Raw genomic sequence first — 18132 nt, 5'->3', positions numbered from 1 at the left:
TGATTGAATTCAAACTAAGTAGGTCAGAATGTGTTGTCCTCCAGATACCTCACTATCTAATGTGAAACAGCTAATGTACCATGTAAGATGTGATATTATAAAGACATATCTCCTCTGCTTGTAGTTCCAAAATTGGATTCATAGCAGGACAGACTGCAATATAAATATAGCACTGTGTACCCCAGCCCCCTAAACCACACTAATGAGAGAACATCAGTGATGCCTCATCATGATATGATAGACTGGGACAATAGGCAAGCAAGTGCAAAGCATTGACCTTTGCATGACTCCATTTTAATAGGGGAAAAGAAGGCAAACTACTTATGACCCCATGGGATCCTGATGCACAAGAGGGCACTAGCTATGTATTCTTTTCTCTGTTCACCTTGAAGCTTGTACTTTACAAGGATAAATTGTAGATGAATCTGCTCTACTAAGTTCAAGATGCCAACTGCTTCCTGATTGTGTGGAGATACATGAACTATATAATATGATTACTAAAAACGAAAGCAAAAATATAGGAATGCACAATATGGATTTTCTTTCAGCAGATATTGATAAATGAAAAATGATGAAAAATGAATGAAAATGAAAAATCTTAAAGGAGTTCCTCAATAGTAGTTTATTCACACCTGAGGTTAAGAAAGGCTATGAAGTAATTGGCAAAGAGGATGATTTAATAAATTGTCCATCGCCTGGGTCTTATGTTAAATTTGTAGACCAATTCCCTCCTCTCCTTAAGGGGGGTACACACTACAGGATAATCGGGCCGATTTTTGTCCCGATTTCCCCCTTACGATCAAAGCCAGCAAAGGCCCGATTATCTGATGTGTGCAAAGGACATCGTGTCTGATTTTCCTGTAGTGTGGGGTGTGTTAAGAGTGATTTTGTCCGGTCAGATCCTCTCGGAAGGCGTCGGAAGGTCAGATCGTAAATAATGAACATGTTTAATATTTGCGACAAGAAATCCTGTAGTGTGTGGGGGTGTTACGAGCGGAGCCGAGCACCCACAGTGTGTGATGTCACGTATACCGGACCAACAGCCAATCAAGACGCGAGCAAAGTCAGCTGTGTTTTTCCGTCAGCCTTTTATTTACCGGTAACCATGGTTACCCGCAGTACCGGGGGCCAGAGCGCACAACGCTGCTCTCGAAGCTATCTGTAATACTTTTGACAATTTTTACTCACCTCCAACTCGCGCTGTAACACATACAGCCCTCACTCTCGCCGTCTCCATGACTTTTTCAGCCAGTAATAGGCCTAAAACAACCCCCACTGCATCTTCTGGTTCGTCCGCCATGTTTGTTTCCACTAAAGTCACGTTTGACCACGCGAGATTTAGAATATTGTGCGTGAAGAACCTGATACTCTGCTGAAGAATCGGTTAGTGTGTGGTGTGCACTACGGAGAACACCACACACTATAAGATCAGCAGAGCGAGATCTTGTGCGATCTGTCTTTTGTTATCATCAAGTGTGTGGTCTCCTAATCTGTGAAGATTTGAAAAATCCTGTAGTGTGTACCCCCCTTTAGTAAACTGTGTGTTACAAACTACAGTCATGTTTTCTTCTTCTGAAACTGTAAAAAAAACGTCCACACCAGTGACTACACGTCTGGCTCTCTAGTCTACACTGCATGGGTCTGCACAGGTGCAGCAGTTTGACGTCATGAGCGTGACAACAACATGCTGCACTTTTTTTTCTCCATGTTTTTGGTGGACTGCAAACCAAAATTAAAGGTGCATATCACTGCTGCTGTATTTGAGTGTGTAGATGATGCCCTTGTTAAAGCAAAACTCTCACCAAAATGCAACCTAGGCTTTTTTTGTGAATCAATTTGAGTCAAACCTTCGTGTAAAAGCATAATTACGATGAAAGAGGCACTTTCAAGATTTACCGTATTTTCGTTTTCAGGCAAGCTAATTTTCAATGGGAGTGCTGGAGCAATCTTACCCTAGCCACAAAATCGCTATTTTTAAAACACTAAGGAGGCTCAACACAACATGGAACTTTGCTCGTAGTATCACCAAGGTCTCTGCACATGAACACAAGCATTGAGAACATTGTTTGTGTCACAGGGTTTACTAAAAAGAGAGTTTCTGGACAGCTCACGTTAGCAGATGTTTCCTCCACTCACCACCATCCCGCTAGTGAGAAGTATCAATCTCCGAATGCGACGTAACATGGACGTGAGTTAAGGTGGACCGCTCCTAAAGCTTAGTTCCATATAAATGCATGGATAATTCGTTGTTTTGTCGTTGGCGAAAAACAATATTGACCTTGAAGTTGAAAAAGGAGCCTCATATAAGAAACAATACTAAAATAAAAAGCCGGAAAAGTCACGTGACATATCGAGTGGATAGTTGCTGCCGGAAGACAGTAGCGTTCCATCTTAACTGTCCTCAAAGTTACGTCACATTCTGAGATCGATACTTCTCTGCTGCCTTGACGACTGGGAGCAGAACAAGCTACTGCTAAGGTGAGTTGTTCAAAAACGTTCTTTTTAGTAAACTCTGTGTACACAAACAATGTTCTCAATGCTCGTGTTCATGTGTAGAGATCCTGGTGATACTACTAGCAAAGTTTCATGTTGTGTCGAGCCTTCTTAGTGTTTAAAAAAAAAGCGATTTTGATGCTAGCGTAAGAGTGCCCCAGCACTCCACTGAAAATGAGCTTACCTGAAAAGGACAATAAGGTAATTCTTAAAAGTGCCTTTTCCGTCGGTAATTATGCTTTTACACAAAGTTTTGACTCATTTACATTCACAAAAAAAAGCTTAGGTTGCATTTTGGTGAGAGTTTTGCTTCAAGTCAGTGAAAGCAAATTGGCTCCAAATTATCATCTGCATTTACCGGCTATAATTTCAGAGATGCCAGTATATAGCTGATAATATACATTTACCAATATTTGTGATTATGGGGCCAATATTTATTGTGTATCCCTAAAACAAAATCTCAATTTGATTCATGGGATATCTAGATACAGATGGGAATCAAAGTTCTCACAGCTTTTTACATTCCAACACCCCTCCAGATATGAAACACACCATAGTTACCTGAAAAACATTTGAACACTACCTGAGTATACGGTCAACTCCTGATTGGTCACATGGGTTTTGGATCTTCAGCATGTTGCTCAGAGGTTCATTGATCCACTGGACAGCAGTCATCACATGTTCAGCTGTCTCCTGAATTGTAGCTTTCCAGTCTAGTGAAGTCTCCTTAGGCCCTAAATGGCTGGAGATGGCAGCTGAAGACATGCTCTGAACACCAAAAGAGGAAAAAAAAAATCTTAAGAATCTTTACAGCCCACAGTTGTCAACATCCTCCTAAGCACTACACAAATACTGAGCACACACATGTGCTCGGGTTTTTAACTATAGATTTATGTTTGTGCTGGAGCAGGTTTGAATTAGCATTTATTCAAAGCCCAGACCTAGGGCTCAGACTCTGATTAACTGAATCACTGCTGCCTCACTACGGACACAGTCACCTCCACCTGAACTGCAGCTGTGTGGTTGGCGGGTGGAGGGACACTAGTTAATATCTGCTACCTTCATGTAAGCTCTCCTCATCCACAACATCCTTCTATCTCCACCCTATTCTGTTCACAGACCACTTGCACTGCTTTTTCCAGTCACTACACTTTACTGTTACTGCTGAGAACTGACATTGTGCTCGTCCATAATACGACAGCACAGCTATGTCCAGTTAGCTGGATAAAAACAAAAGTTTGATTCTTTGTTGAAAAGAAATTATTAAAAGCACCACTTTTTGGGGCTGTACTGGATTGACTGCCTTTGGATCCTGAGTGTAACTTAAGAAGTTACTCTTCTCTCTTTGGGCAATTTTCCAAGCAGGATAATAACTCATGGAGGGTGAAACAATGATTTCTGTCCAAGCATCAGTTTAAGACTTTCATAATAATAATGATTATGTCACTGTTTGTCTTGACACTATACAACGGAGTATGACAGGAAATTTGGGGAGGTGAGTAGACATGCAAGAAAGTAGTTAGATTGCATGCTGACTACATGATTAATGTGTGTGATTTTGAGCAGTTGGCCATGACTGATGATTGATCTAAAAATATTTATCTATGGGACTAAGGAACTGGCCTCTTCTCTGAGTAGAAGCATTGATGCTTGCCTATTGGCTTAGGTTTAGGTGTCTGCCCTGAGCGACCTCACAATGACCTCGGTTCATGCTGTCACATCTCATCTTTCTGGCTTTTGTGATGGGCAAGGGTCTGATTGGTTCTTTCTTTGCTCCCTTTTTGCCTCCAGCTGCCTCTTTACATCAGATCCCAATACTGCATGCTTGAAAAGGATGGCAAGGCAATAATGAATAACATCTCCTTTGTTTAACCTTTATTTGTTCAATCTTTACATATAATATTTACACTGAACTCAATATCTAGATTCTGCCACATAAGCTTTTGTTGGCCACAGCCCAAGCAGTTCAGAAAGACTCAGAACTTTAACTGTTAGATTGATCTGTCGTATTGTACTAGTTCTGAATTTGAATGGAAATTTTGTGTCCGCAGTCATAAAAGCAAAATGGACCTCATGAATTTTACCTTTTCCTTGTTGCAGACGATACAGAACACCTCGGTCTCAATGGATAGTTGTCCTCCTGCATCATAAACCTCCCTTCCCTGAAGTCTGCTGATCCTTGGTGGTGCAGAGAGGTTTGCAAAGTAATTTGCCTAAAGTGACAGTTAATGGTTAATACAATGATTTTCTCCTGACCTTTTCAGCATTTAAAGTTGTGTTCTTTTGGCCTTTGAAAAAAAAAAAAAGCACCTTGCAATAGTAATTTGCAGAGTGATTTACACTCACATAGAGATGTTTTAAAACTGCTAACCATATACTGTAGTGGCCATTTGTTGGGTAATTTAAAACAAACTTTAAAGCAAACTTAATGATAAAATCAAAGAGCCACTGCTGCACCATGGGCTTATACTGTACGCAGGCAAAATACATTCAATGTGCATTCAACATTCCTTTGGTTTTTGATTGTGATTTATTTCCAAAAACAAGCAAGTGAATAAAGTAAATCTGTAGGCCCACCCAGGTGCATCCTATCCACAGTGTTACCCAAATTCCTCAATAAAACAAACAACAAAACAAAATACTAACTCAAAAAAACTGAACATGCTAAAGAAGGAAATAGACTAAACAAATAACTAGCAGAAGAAAATGCTATTAAACTCAATTCTAAATAAAGCAAACATTCATTGATAAAAGTCTTGTCACTTATCCAAGTTGTAGGAACAACAATAATAGCTCGACTTGTAGTTGATCAATTGGAATCAGAAATGGCTTATATTAAAGGCAAAGGCCTCTAGATTATGCTTATTATACCAAAATACAGTCGTGTATCATTCATTGAGTTTTATCATTTAATTAGGACAGAAAAGTCAGATTTTGCTTGGACAAAAGACTTGTTGTGTCTTTAAACAATTCAACCAATCACAGATTAGAGCTCCATCTGTGACAAATACTGTAATTAACACATTCCCGGGTGTGTATAAAAAGAACCTCAGCACACCAGACCTTCATGTGAACATGACATTTTGAACTTTGGTTCGTGACCAAAGCCCCCCCATCCCACTGCAACGCTTGAAACAACCATCACCAAAATGTCATCATGCCCCTCCAACTCCTCCAAATCATCCTTCTGAAAACAGCCGAACACGTTCTGTCCATGTAGCCAATACAACTGACTCTAAAGGCCCCCACACACCGCCCAGACTCAAACCAACAGCCAACTTGTTACGTGCCAACGGAACAGGGAACGCAAAAGCGGACACAGACAGGAGGTGAGAGGTAGAGTTCAGACCAGAACAGTTTATTAAGAGGAGGGGGGGATCTGAGGCTGGGCTAGATGGTCCAGGCAGGCAGAGTCCGTGGAGGAGGAGAGTGGTCCGGGAGGCTGGGCCCGGAGCGGGGTTCACCGAGTGGGCAAGGGGAGCAGGTCCGGATGGTCAGGGGCCGGAGAGCAGGGCAGAGACAGCAGTCTAGAGCAGAGGACAGGGTTACTAATCAATTCAGAGCTAGGAACAAAGTACAAGGCCTTGACGCGCAGTTTACTGACTTATCAGTGGCTACGATCTGTCTGCGTGGAAGTGGCAGGGCTGGACATAAAAAGAAAGGCTTGGGGGCGTTAGTGAGGCCGAAAGGCATAACCAAACACTCAAAGTGACCAAGGGGTGTGTTGAAAGCCGTCTTCCACTCATCCCCCTTCCTGATGCGAACAAGGTGGTAAGCATTTCGCAGGTCCAGTTTCGTAAAAAAACTTCACCCCATGGAGAGGGGAAAAAGCAGAGTCAATCAGAGGCAGAGGATATTTGTTCTCGACAGTTATATAGTTCAATGGCATAGTCATAAGGCCGGTGGGGAGGTAACGACAGCGCATGATGTTTGCTGAAGACAGGGGCCAAGTCATGAGAAACCGGTGGTACAGCAGACAAATCAGGTGGTTCTGGAACAGACTGGGGCACAGATGAGGCAGAAGCCAGGGCAGAATGCAGACAGTTAGCAGGACAAAAACTACTTCAGGAGGTTACCTTTCCAGCATACCAATCGATTTGAGGATTGTGGAGCTTTCACCAGGGATGGCCTAGAACCAGAGGAGAACTGGGGCAGTCATGACACGAAAACTGATCCTTTCAAGGCTTTGACACGCAGTTTATTGACTTATCAGTGGCTACGATCTGTCAGCGTGGAAGTGGCAGGGCTGGACATAAAAAGGAAGGCTCATTGCAGGATTGAGTGCAGCTGGTGGTTACCTCTATGCTCTGTCTCCAGCACACCTGACACACACACACACACACACACACACACACACACACAGAGACTGGGGAAGGGGCAATCAACCCCAGGAAGTAGAGGGGGTAGCTGAGGCAGATGTAACACAACTGCCTTTATCCAACCACTCTATTGCCTCCCGTCTGACCCGTTCGGCAGAAAAGTTGCACTGAACACACCGCTTCGACGTGCTTCCAACTCCACAGTAGCGTGTACATTCTGTGCTTGCGCAAGATGCAATAAGTGGGTGGCGCTAGTGCTGTGTATAAAAAAGAGGCTGGACGAGTGCTTTATGCACGCAACTCTCTTTACTTTCGATCAAAACGAAACTTAACTATTTCGGACAAAAACAGCTGCATACTAAACATGCAGCGAGGCATTACCAAACGAACACAGATTAATTTGTCCTGAACGGACATAGCAGCTAGTCTCGTGCCAGTAATGTTACTCCAAAACATGAAAACGGGAATGACAGAACGGAGTGCATAGAAAAACAAAGCTCACACAGTATTCCGCCCCTCCCACACACCGCGCTGATTCGCGAGCACACCGCCAATCAGAATGGTCATACAGCTGGCATACAGCCAATCAGAGAATCCAATGGCTCAGACAGCCGACAGCCAACCTCCTCAGGCTTCGCATGTTGAATCGGAGCAGACAATGTCCGCGCGGCTCCGAAAGTTTCAAATGCAGCTGAACACACCGAACAGATTTGTTCCCACCCTCGTCCGAGTCTCCCCAAACGCTTCAGACGTCCAATGGTTGGGCTGGTGTGTTCCTGCCGTAACTGATATGTGCCGGGTCCAGGCTACGAAGTTGATTACATTACTGTTTTACTACTACTACTGAAAAGCCGGGGCCCCTTGGAGCTCAGATTGCCTCCTCTATTTCATACAGGTAATAGAAAAATGGTGAATTTGCTGAGAAATAGAAAATGCCTTACTAAATATGCCAATCAACAAAATTTAGCTCCCATTCCTCATTAGGGCTGGGTACCGAACTTCGGTTCTGTTATGGCACCGACTGAAATGCTTCAGTAGTACCAAGTATCAAAATATGCCTTGTCAACTAATTTGATGAAGCACCTGACCGTGCACGGAATCAATTTAAGAGCAGAAAGTTGCTTCATGTTTGACTGCAAGAAGAGCGGACCGCAGCCATCCTCCTCTCAGCATTTAAGTCCGCCTGTGGACGTTACAGAGCCCAAAAGGCCTGACTCAAAATCTCCAGCAACGGACTTCGGTGTGAAGCGTTAACTTAGATATTAGTGTGTAGCTTTATTTTATGGCTATGTAGCTAGTTATATCAAAAGTCCAGTCAGCCCCGCCCCCAGTCACTGTTCCTGCGGTCAGTACGCGGCCCTGACCCTGGTCCGCCACCTCAACTTCGCCCACTTTTCTACCGTCAACAAACTCCTCAAACCCTGCGACAGCACCCTCTCCTCCATCACAGTTGACAAATGCAACTCCTTCCTGTCATTCTTCCAGTCCAAAATTGACTCCATCTACAATCAACTTAGCAATCCCCCCACCACCTCTGACTCTCAACCTCCCGCCGCCCCGACCACTCCACGCCTTTCACAGTTCACTCTCGTCTCCCCCCTGGAACTCCTCCCCATCGTCACAAACATGAAAAGTTCAACATCCGTCCTGGACCCCATACCATCCTCCATCATCAAACTCTGTCTCCCAGCAATCTCCCCACTCATCGTTACCATCATTAACTCCTCCCTCACCTCTGGCTTTGTCCCCCAAACCCTGAAACTGGCTACCCCAATCCTCAAAAAACCCGCCCTGGATCCTGACACCATCTCAAATTTTCGCCCCATTTCAAACCTCCCCTTTCTGTCAAAAATTCTGGAATGCGTGGTCGCCGCACAAATCAAAACCCACCTCCACTCCCATGAACTATACGAACCATTCCAATCTGGTTTCCGCCCACAACACAGCACCGAAACCGCTCTCCTGAAAATCACTAACGATCTCCTCCTCTCTGCAGACTCTGGGCATCTCAATATACTGATCCTCCTTGACCTCACTGCAGCTTTCGACACCATCAACCACTCCATTCTCCTGTCCCGCCTATAAACATCACTCAACATCACTGGTTCTGCTCTTTCCTGGCTTAAATCTTACCTCACCGACAGACATCAGTTCATCCACATCAACAACTGCTCCTCCTCCACAGTCCCCCTCCCTCAATGCGTCCCCCAGGGCTCGGTGCTTGGTCCTCTCCTCTACATCCTCTACCTACTCCCCATTGGTTCCATCATCCGCCGTCATGGTCTCCATTTCCACTGTTACGCTGATGACATCCAAATCTACATTTCTACAAACTCCATCACCCCTGCCACCCTCTCCACCCTCACCAACTGTCTGACAGAACTAAAATCATGGCTGCAAACTAACTTCCTTCAACTGAATTGTGACAAATCTGAAATCATACTCATCGGCCCAAAATCCCTTGCCACATCAACCCAGAACTTCTCCCTCAGCATTGATAACACCACCCTGTCACCCTCCCCGTTCATCCGCAACCTTGGTATCATCTTCGATAATAACCTCTCATTTGAACATCATATCAGCCGCCTCACCCAAACTGCCTTCTTTCACCTCAAGAACATCGCTCGCCTTCGTCCATTACTCTCCTTCTCTGCCGCCGAAACTCTCATCCATGCATTCATTACCTCAAGACTCGACTACTGCAATAGCATCCTCTATGGCTCATCATCCAAGGTTCTCAACAAACTTCAGTACATTCAAAACTCAGCTGCCCGCCTCCTTACCCACACCCGCTCCCACGAACATATCACCCCTGTTCTACAACACTTACACTGGCTCCCTATCCCATATCGAATCAACTTCAAGCTCCTCCTCCTCACCCACAAAGCCCTACATAACCAGGCCCCTTCCTACCTCACAGACTTGCTCCACCACCACACTCCAACCCGCAACCTCCGATCATCCGACGCTAACCTCCTCTCACACCCGCTCAGGACCAAGCATCGCACCTGGGGCGACAGAGCCTTTTCCATAGCCGCCCCCTCCCTCTGGAACGCCCTCCCCAGACACATCCGTGACTGTTCTAACCCATCCACCTTCAAATCATTACTCAAGACCCACCTTTTTAAATCTGCTTTTAACCTGCAATAATAGCTATCTTCTTGTGCCCCCCATCAGTTTTTTTTTTTTGTAATCACAAACACACACAGTTACTTGCATATTGTTTGTTTGTCCTTACATGTACTTTTTATTTATTTCTCTATGTATTTTTCCTCTGTTTTTGGTTTTATGTAAAGCGTCTTTGAGAGCTGTAAAAGCGCTGTACAAATAAAATGTATTATTATTATTATTATTAAAAGCTAACTAGAGATTGACAGTAACACATAAAGCTTAGCTTGCAAAGATGTGCTCATCAACTGGGTCGGCTGGTTAAACAGCTCACCTAACGTTCACTGTTATGTTTATCTTCTCCTCACAGTAGATACCATCAGCCAGGAGCGGGTTTGTCTGTGTCCTGAGAAAGTAGACATGTTGATTTTTCTGAAGAAAAAATGCTAAGTGAAAAGGTCCTCAGTATGTAGCAGTGACTATTAGATACTGACTTGTCACTTGTTTGCAAAGTTTGGAAATTATTCGTAGTTTATTTTTCGTAGGCTATTTCAGCCTGTGTCAGGTCTTGATTGAAAAGATATGTGACGTGGTGATCGATATGCTCCTGCTCCTTTGACACTGCCAAACTGAATGTTGTTTCATGCAATGAATTAATATACTACACTATCGTTTGTTTTCTCAAGATCTCTCAAGAGATCTTTCTCAAGATTTGGCCTGTAGATTGGTCTATATAGCAGGATAAAGTGCACTGGTTCTAGTCCAATAGATGGCAGCAACGCAACTTTTGGATGCTGGCTGCCGTAAAACCCAGAAGAAGAAGAACCACTAAACCACTGTGAAATTAGCGCTCTTATTGTTAATATTTTCACATATTGCAAAACAAACAACATAAAACTTACCATAACTGGTCAGGTACAGCCATCTGCTGTACAAACTAATTTTGATTAAATCCGCTGGTTCTGTTTCCCATCGCGGCACGGAGAAGGCTGCTCTGCCACTGCAGTGGATGACGAGCTAACATCCATGCTACATTCATGCTAGCTGCCTTATCGACCCTCGACTAACGTTGCGCCGCTGCACACCTGGTCAGCAGGTGAACCAGCGGGCTTAGGCCTGACACAGGCTATTTCAGCCATAATACTTACACCTCCTCCCTTTTTATGCATTCTGGTCTCACTTATGAGAGAGAAGTTTGAAGGAGGTGTAAGTATTATGTCTAATGAGTTACTCAAATGCAATAGATGTTTGATCGAATTTTGCTTCTTTTAATGTGTTGCTCTTTAGTTAAACTCATCTGCTCAGGCTATATTTCTTAAAATCTACAGGCCAAATCTTGAGAAAGATCTCTTGAGAGATCTTGAGAAAACAAACGATAGTGTAGTATATTAATTCATTGCATGAAACAACATTCAGTTTGGCAGTGTCAAAGGAGCAGGAGCATATCGATCACCACGTCAGAAATCTTTTCAATCAAGACCTGACACAGGCTGAAATAGCCTGTGTCAGGCCTAAGCCTGCTGGTTCACCTGCTGACCAGGTGTGCAGCGGCGCGACGTTAGTCACGGGTCGATAAGGCAGCTAGCATGAATGTAGCATGGATGTTAGCTTGACGTCCACTGCAGTGGAAGAGCAGCCTTCTCTGTGCCGCGATGGGAAATCAACACCTGACACAGGCTGAAATAGCCTGTGTCAGGCCTAAGCCTGCTGGTTCACCTGCTGACCAGGTGTGCAGCGGCGCGACGTTAGTCACGGGTCGATAAGGCAGCTAGCATGAATGTAGCATGGATGTTAGCTCGTTGTCCACTGCAGTGGAAGAGCAGCCTTCTCTGTGCCGCGATGGGAAACAGAACCAGCGGATTTAATCAAAATTTGTTTGTACAGCAGGTGGCTGTACCTGACCAGTTATGGTAAGTTTTATGTTGTTTGTTTTGCAATATGTGAAAATATTAACAATAAGAGCGCTAATTTCGCAGTGGTTTAGTGGTTCTTCTTCTTCTTCTTCTGGGTTTTACGGCAGCCAGCATCCAAAAGTTGCGTTGCTGCCATCTATTGGACTAGAACCAGTGCACTTTATCCTGCTATATAGACCAGTGTCTTTTAAGAATTTGAAAAAACAGCATTTTCCCCTCAAAAACTTTTCAGAGATACTTCTTCCAAGCCAATTTCTTGCAATTCTCTGAGTAGATCTTGACTTTGGCGGTCATAGTTTCTACAAGAAATCAAGGCATGTTGCACTGTCACAGGTTCCTGACATGAACACAAGCCATAGAGCTTTTATTGAAGCACTACTTATAGGCAAGATGTACTAAACGCTGATGTTGGGTCTCTCCACCATCGCACCAGCATCAATATGGCAGCAAGCAGAAACAAATGTGAACAATGCCACATTGTTTCAAATGTAAATATATGTCACTGATTATAATGAAATATCTATTATGAAATATCCAATAGTTAGCTTGCACTGTTTTCAAGTTGTAGGCTTGTCAATCGTTGCAGCATTTGAACCAGTAATTAATATGGAGCATGAAGCCATAATTGGTGGTTTTAAATGCCTCTACTAGCTCCTAAAGCACGCAATTGCCCACCAATTAACTTTTAACTCTGATTTAATGCAAGACAGTATAGAACTACTCTAAACTCCACTATGTCATGAATCTGTTACCTATAGGGCACTGCCATCAGTCAGTTGCTGGCCTGTGTCAGGCCCCCATCACAAAAGAAAACATGCTTCACCGCTGGTGGGCCGCCCTTCCAACCTACCACCGGGCTTAGCAAGTTTTCTGGGGGAAACCCTGAGGTCAGCCTACTGTCATGTTAAGAATATATTCAGGATAAGAGGACTCATACAGGATTTGGAAAAACTTGTCCATGCATTTATCTTCAGCAGACTCTATTACTGTCTTTACAGGACTCCAAAAGTCCGTCAGACAGCTGCAGCTGATTCAGAACACTGCTGCTTGAGTTCCAAGAACCAAAAAAGTAGATCACATCTCTCTGGTTCGTAGATCTTTACACTGGCTTCCTGTCTGTCAAAGAATCAATTTCAAAATAACTAGCAGCCCCAGACATGACATGTTCAAACTAAATTTAATAAAAAATTGTGGCCACAATATAGCTATAACGTGCGCAAGAAATACTAATTCATGACCACAAAATACTAAATTGTGGAAATAAGTATAACGTGTGCACAAAATACTTATCAGAAAAGACACTCACCTCTAGGACATCATGTAGGCTATTGCAGTTTCTATGAAAGGTGCGCTCGATTTGCTTACCCAGATGTCCAGGAATTATATTAATATTAATAATTAGTATTTCGTGCACACATTATACCTACTTCGTGGCCACAAATGAATATTTCGTGCGCACGTTATTTTCGTGGCCACAAATGTTGGCCATTTTGAGAAGTCTCACTTGAAAATATCCAAATGTTATTTGAGAACCAAGCTCTGCCTATGAATAAAGAAATGTTAGGGAGCAGATCAGGTTCAAATCTGTATGACACACTAAGCGTTGCAGTGGGTGGCGTAGGATCCTGCTAATTAACGTTGAGACAGGTGGTGCATGCTACTGCAGGACCAGGTTGGGGTCATGTTTAGCCTGTTCTGTAACCATGACTGCAAAGCGAGATCAATACATTTGAAGTAGGAATCATCTGGCTCACGCTGTTTTTTCTGTCGTTCGTGCGCATTTTTCAAGCACTTGAAGGCAGCACTAGACAGGAGCTGGTTGGCAGTAAAGTGATTATTATGAGTATTGTGTGTACTGCGTATACTGTGTGTGTACTCTGTGTACACTGTGTGTTGTGTGTGCTGTACTGTGTGTACTCTGTGTGCTGTGTGTACTGATACTGTGTGTGCTGTGTATATTGCGTGTGCTGTGTGTACTCTGTGCACACTGTGTGTTGTGTGTGCTGTGTACTGTGTGTACTCTGTGTGGTGTGTGTACTCTGTGTACTTTGTGCACCGTAGAAACCTCAGTTAAATAACTCGAGCTGTTCACTCATCTGGTAACTGTACTGCAGGTAAACACATTCTTACCAGGTAACCGTGGACGTCTTCCGGTTTGTGTAAAAAGAGCTCATTCAGCGCTCTCTCCATCTCCTGGGGGATTCTTTGAACCTTGTAGAACTCTGCAGCAGCATTTTTAATGTCATAGAAATCCTGCTCCTCTTTAGAGAGACGGCTAATAAACCCTTGGTAAGACATATTGTCCGGCTATCGTCGCGCTGTGTTGTCTGTTACCACGGAAACGGCCCGTTCAAGCGCCCAGGAAATCAGAGTGACGCCGCGCTCATGTGTAGTGAGGCTATTAATAAATCAAAGCAGAAAACATAATGGCTCTCTCCATTTATTTATTTATTGACCATGGCAGATGGTTCTGGAATGTTTGCTGCCCTGTCTTGCTGCTTTGTAAATATGCAAAGCTAAAAAAAATTAATGAGTAATTATAGCTGGTAACGGTCCCTTATCAACGGTGAACGCACGGGCGAGATGATTGAAACATATTTAAAGAACCAAGTATATGGTAGGATGATAAAAAAAGGATTAGAGAGAAACAAGGTGTTGCTATTGTTTGGGTAGTCTGAATCCGTCCTCTGTTTTTGTTAGTCACATTTTCTTTTGTTCACCACAGTAGCTGAGAACAGTCACGCTTGCAATTATTCTTTTAATGCCGTTATCCGGAGGAAACTAATCTTCTCATCTCCTGAAAACAGGTTAATTTGTGTTTTTATCTTCAGCTAACAATTGGCCGGTTTCTCAAGATAACAACTTGAGGCAATACATATAACATAGGCATGCTTTGCTTTGCTTGCTCGGTTTGGGAGTTTCATAGCAAACCATATGAATTTGTTGTGAACCTTTTCATACTTTAAGGATGTTCTACCATGTGCTATGATACAAGGCTAAGTATGACCAATTGTGTGTTTGCAAGGGACTGGTACGTAGGTGTAGCAACAGTATTGTTATGTGGCACTTGTTTCCACATGGACCTTTTAGGGTGAGACACTTATGAGAAATAATTGGCTTGAATGTTCACTATGCTATCTATGTAAGTCTGTGACAGACATAATAAATAGTGTAAGCAGCTGAACATGCTTTAATCATGCAATATGTTTAGTGTAAAGACAGGTCAGAATGACACAACAGGCTTACAGTGGTCAATTTAAAGGTACAACCTAAAAATATCTCACTGATGTGTGACCGGAAAAGAAAATAGCATTTGGTGGGTGTTGTAATGGTTTAATAAAGTTTGTTTAAAACAAGTAAGATTAAGTTCAGTCTGATACACTGATCAGTAAGGGTACTCCTTGATCTGACATCCTCATCCTAAATCAGCTGGCATAGCACTGCTGATGTCTGACAAATATTTTAAGTGATAAGAACTTTTTGTTTTGGTGTGAAAACTGGGTGGATTGTCTTATCACAATATGACAGATCTTCTTTTATATATTCATCCAGAGATAAATATATAAATGAACCAGTTAAAATCAGAAACAATAGTTGTTATCTCAAGATAACACAATAATTAACTTGTGAGTTTGAGATAATAGCATTTAAGTGATTGCAGGTATAATGTTCAGCTTTCTTAGTTCTTTGTGTTTGTTTACAAGAATTTAAATAAATAAATAAATACTTGAATGCTGTCATAAAGCCAGTCATATATTCCAGATTATATGTGCCAAATTTGAGGAGACATATTCACTTTTTCATAAAAGCATGGAATACTTGTATAGTTTGGGAGGCTGAATATATTTGAAATGGAACCATTGAAAAAAAGTCATTTTAAGCCATAATGAATTGTGAATTCTGTGAGGATGTGACTCCATCACTTAAAAGATTAACTGTTACAGTTATCCTTTATGCCTAGCCCAGGGTTAGATCTCCTGCCAAATCAGATGAGACTATTTAAGACACCCAGACTGGAAGAGACTATGTTTAAATGTTCCCAGGCAAAGTTTTAAAGTGAATAGTGTCAGTTTAAATGAAGCAGGAGGTGATTTTATATATTTATTATCTTTTCACCAAATTACATTCTTTGATGGACATCAAATATACAGTGTGTTACATGTAAAATATATGAAGGGTAATTTATAAAAGCAAAGTTTACTTTGTTTCACCATTATATTAACAACATCATAGAGCTGAATGGTGGACTACAGGGAAGTACAAGGATGCTAGTTCAACTGTCGAGCCCCTTCAGACTGCCATAAAAACTTCCTTTGATTATGAATCCTAAAGTTGCTCTACAGTCAAGTGTCAACCTTTTTCCACTTTCCCCACTTTACATGCAAATAAACGTACATCTCTGGGACAAACAGATGCAATGTTTTTTTGCACAAAGGAAGACTTGTTGAGTTGAGTATAACATGTGCCAAATTTACAAAGAGAACTTAATAAGAAATTGTTGCAAGCAGTATTTCACAAAGTACTCCTAAAAAGGAGAACGCACAAAAGTCAGCAATTTTAGAAGAGAGTCTGGGGACTCTCTCTCTCTCTTCATCTCCTTGCTGCGTTATGTTGGTGTTAAAGTTTGCCACCTGCTGTAGTACAAAACATTCTCAAATTGTTGTTAATAGCTATTGAATATAAGTAATTCTAGTCATGTAATTAGTAGAAAAAACATGAATGTCAAGCACCATTTACTATGACATTAGAAAGAGTGACCACTCAGCACACCCTACTGCGACTGTTTTCCGACAATAAGCCCATCATACTTTGCATATGAATCTCCTTCAAGGCCACAAATAGATAAATTACTTCCAAAAAAAGCTATTATATATTTTTTTTTATTCTGCTAAAGATCTTGTAGGCCAAACTGAATCTTACAGCAGGCTACAACAACTCTGCTTTGAGCTAATTTGCTACAGTCAAACTGAATATTGTTCTATTTTTTACAGTCACTGTATTGTATGGGTTAAGGAAAAATTGATTACACTTGTCAAACGCTGCATAACATGCAGGTAACATACTTGGTTTTATAAAGTTTGGCCATAGGATCTCCCGATGTCACCACGAACCTTTCACCTGAACAGTTCATGATGGCTTGTGTTATCCTTGTAATCCTTGACCATAAATACATGGAGGCGTTCAGGAGAAATAATGCAAAACATATAATTTGGTTGTATATGAAAACAAAATAACTGCTACGAGGAGTTCATCATTGATCCTGTTTGAATTGTGCCATGAATCACACATATGATGTAAAGATCATTTTCCAAGTCAAGAAGGTCACAAACAAAGTGAAATCTCATTTGTTTTGTGTTTAAGGGCTCAGCTAACTACATCGTCTCATCAACACATGTCACCAACACCAAATATGGAGCCAACTGGCCTCGGAAAAGGTCGCAATCAAGATGAACATCACAATAAATCTAATAAAGGAGAGTTGGTTCGGGTTCAGTTCTGTGAGCTGCGAATAGAAGGAGCAGCCTTACAATGTTTAAGTTAGGAGACGACGACCGTCACTAACGACACTGTCGCTGTGTCGTCTTTATAATGACGAATTTTCACAGTCTGATTTATCATTAGTTTGATGACAAACTGACAAACATCATATGTGGGATTGATGACACAATTCAAACAGGATCAATTATCTCGTCACTCTTCATTCACTACCACACAAAGGTTTGATCAATAAGGTCCATGAGGGGAACCGGAAGGGGCGGGGCCTCAGCTCTCTATATCTGACAATGTTCCAGTCCGCTAACTGCAGCTACAAGTGTACTAAGTTCCACACCTTTATGAGAAAGTGAACATTATTTTCACATATCATCTGAATAACCCTAAAATGTATGCTGCTCTGTAATGTTGTCAAATTAAACACACGGGCACACTTCGGGAAAATATCAATACAATTATTGGATATCAAAACCTATTGCTCGTACAAGAACAGGCCTCCAATACACACACACAGGAGCACTCACCACAGCCTCCTCCCACACCCAGAGGCTCCATTATTTAGAAGGCCTTCACCCCTGCTCTTTCATTAAACTGAGTGTCAAGTTACTGCCAGACTGTGAATTGGACTCATAAATATTCAGTCTCATCACTGATATTAACAAGGACATATTTGTCAACAAATGAACACAAGAACTGATGAAAAGGCATAAACACATGGCAGATGAAGTTATTCTGAAAATCGTTCCCTTTTCGTCCTTCTGTGGACTAACTGCTTTTTGCAGGAGCTCAAGTTTTATTTTGAAAGA

At 42.2% G+C, this 18132-nt stretch overlaps 1 protein-coding gene and 1 long non-coding RNA gene across 7 annotated transcripts in view; both read right to left on the bottom strand.

Annotated features, from left to right (window-relative positions):
- eno4 (enolase 4) overlaps positions 1–14186 on the bottom strand; it is an 84760-nt gene extending 70574 nt beyond the window's left edge. For all 6 annotated transcript variants that reach the window (XR_003986837.1, XM_030440842.1, XM_030440843.1 and 3 more), the window contains exons 1-3: positions 13964–14186; positions 4578–4706; positions 3077–3261 (exon numbers count right to left, since the gene is read on the bottom strand). Coding sequence is in view for 5 of the 6 variants with exons in the window: in XM_030440842.1 (XP_030296702.1) it covers positions 3077–3261; positions 4578–4706; positions 13964–14131 (482 nt within the window). In the remaining variant the exon portion in view is untranslated. The remainder of the gene's footprint in view (positions 1–3076; positions 3262–4577; positions 4707–13963) is intronic.
- LOC115596063 (uncharacterized) lies at positions 5831–6707 on the bottom strand. Its single transcript, XR_003986840.1, has 2 exons — positions 6570–6707; positions 5831–6020 (listed from the first exon to the last, which is right to left on the bottom strand). It is a non-coding gene; the product is annotated as an uncharacterized LOC115596063 (long non-coding RNA).
- Positions 14187–18132: the final 3946 nt, after the last annotated feature.

Source organism: Sparus aurata, chromosome 15 (assembly GCF_900880675.1).
Source record: "Sparus aurata chromosome 15, fSpaAur1.1, whole genome shotgun sequence".
NCBI classification, from domain to species: Eukaryota; Metazoa; Chordata; class Actinopteri; order Spariformes; family Sparidae; genus Sparus; species Sparus aurata.
The sequence above is the reverse complement of the archived record's forward strand: the minus strand, read 5'-3'. Positions and strand labels throughout refer to the sequence as shown.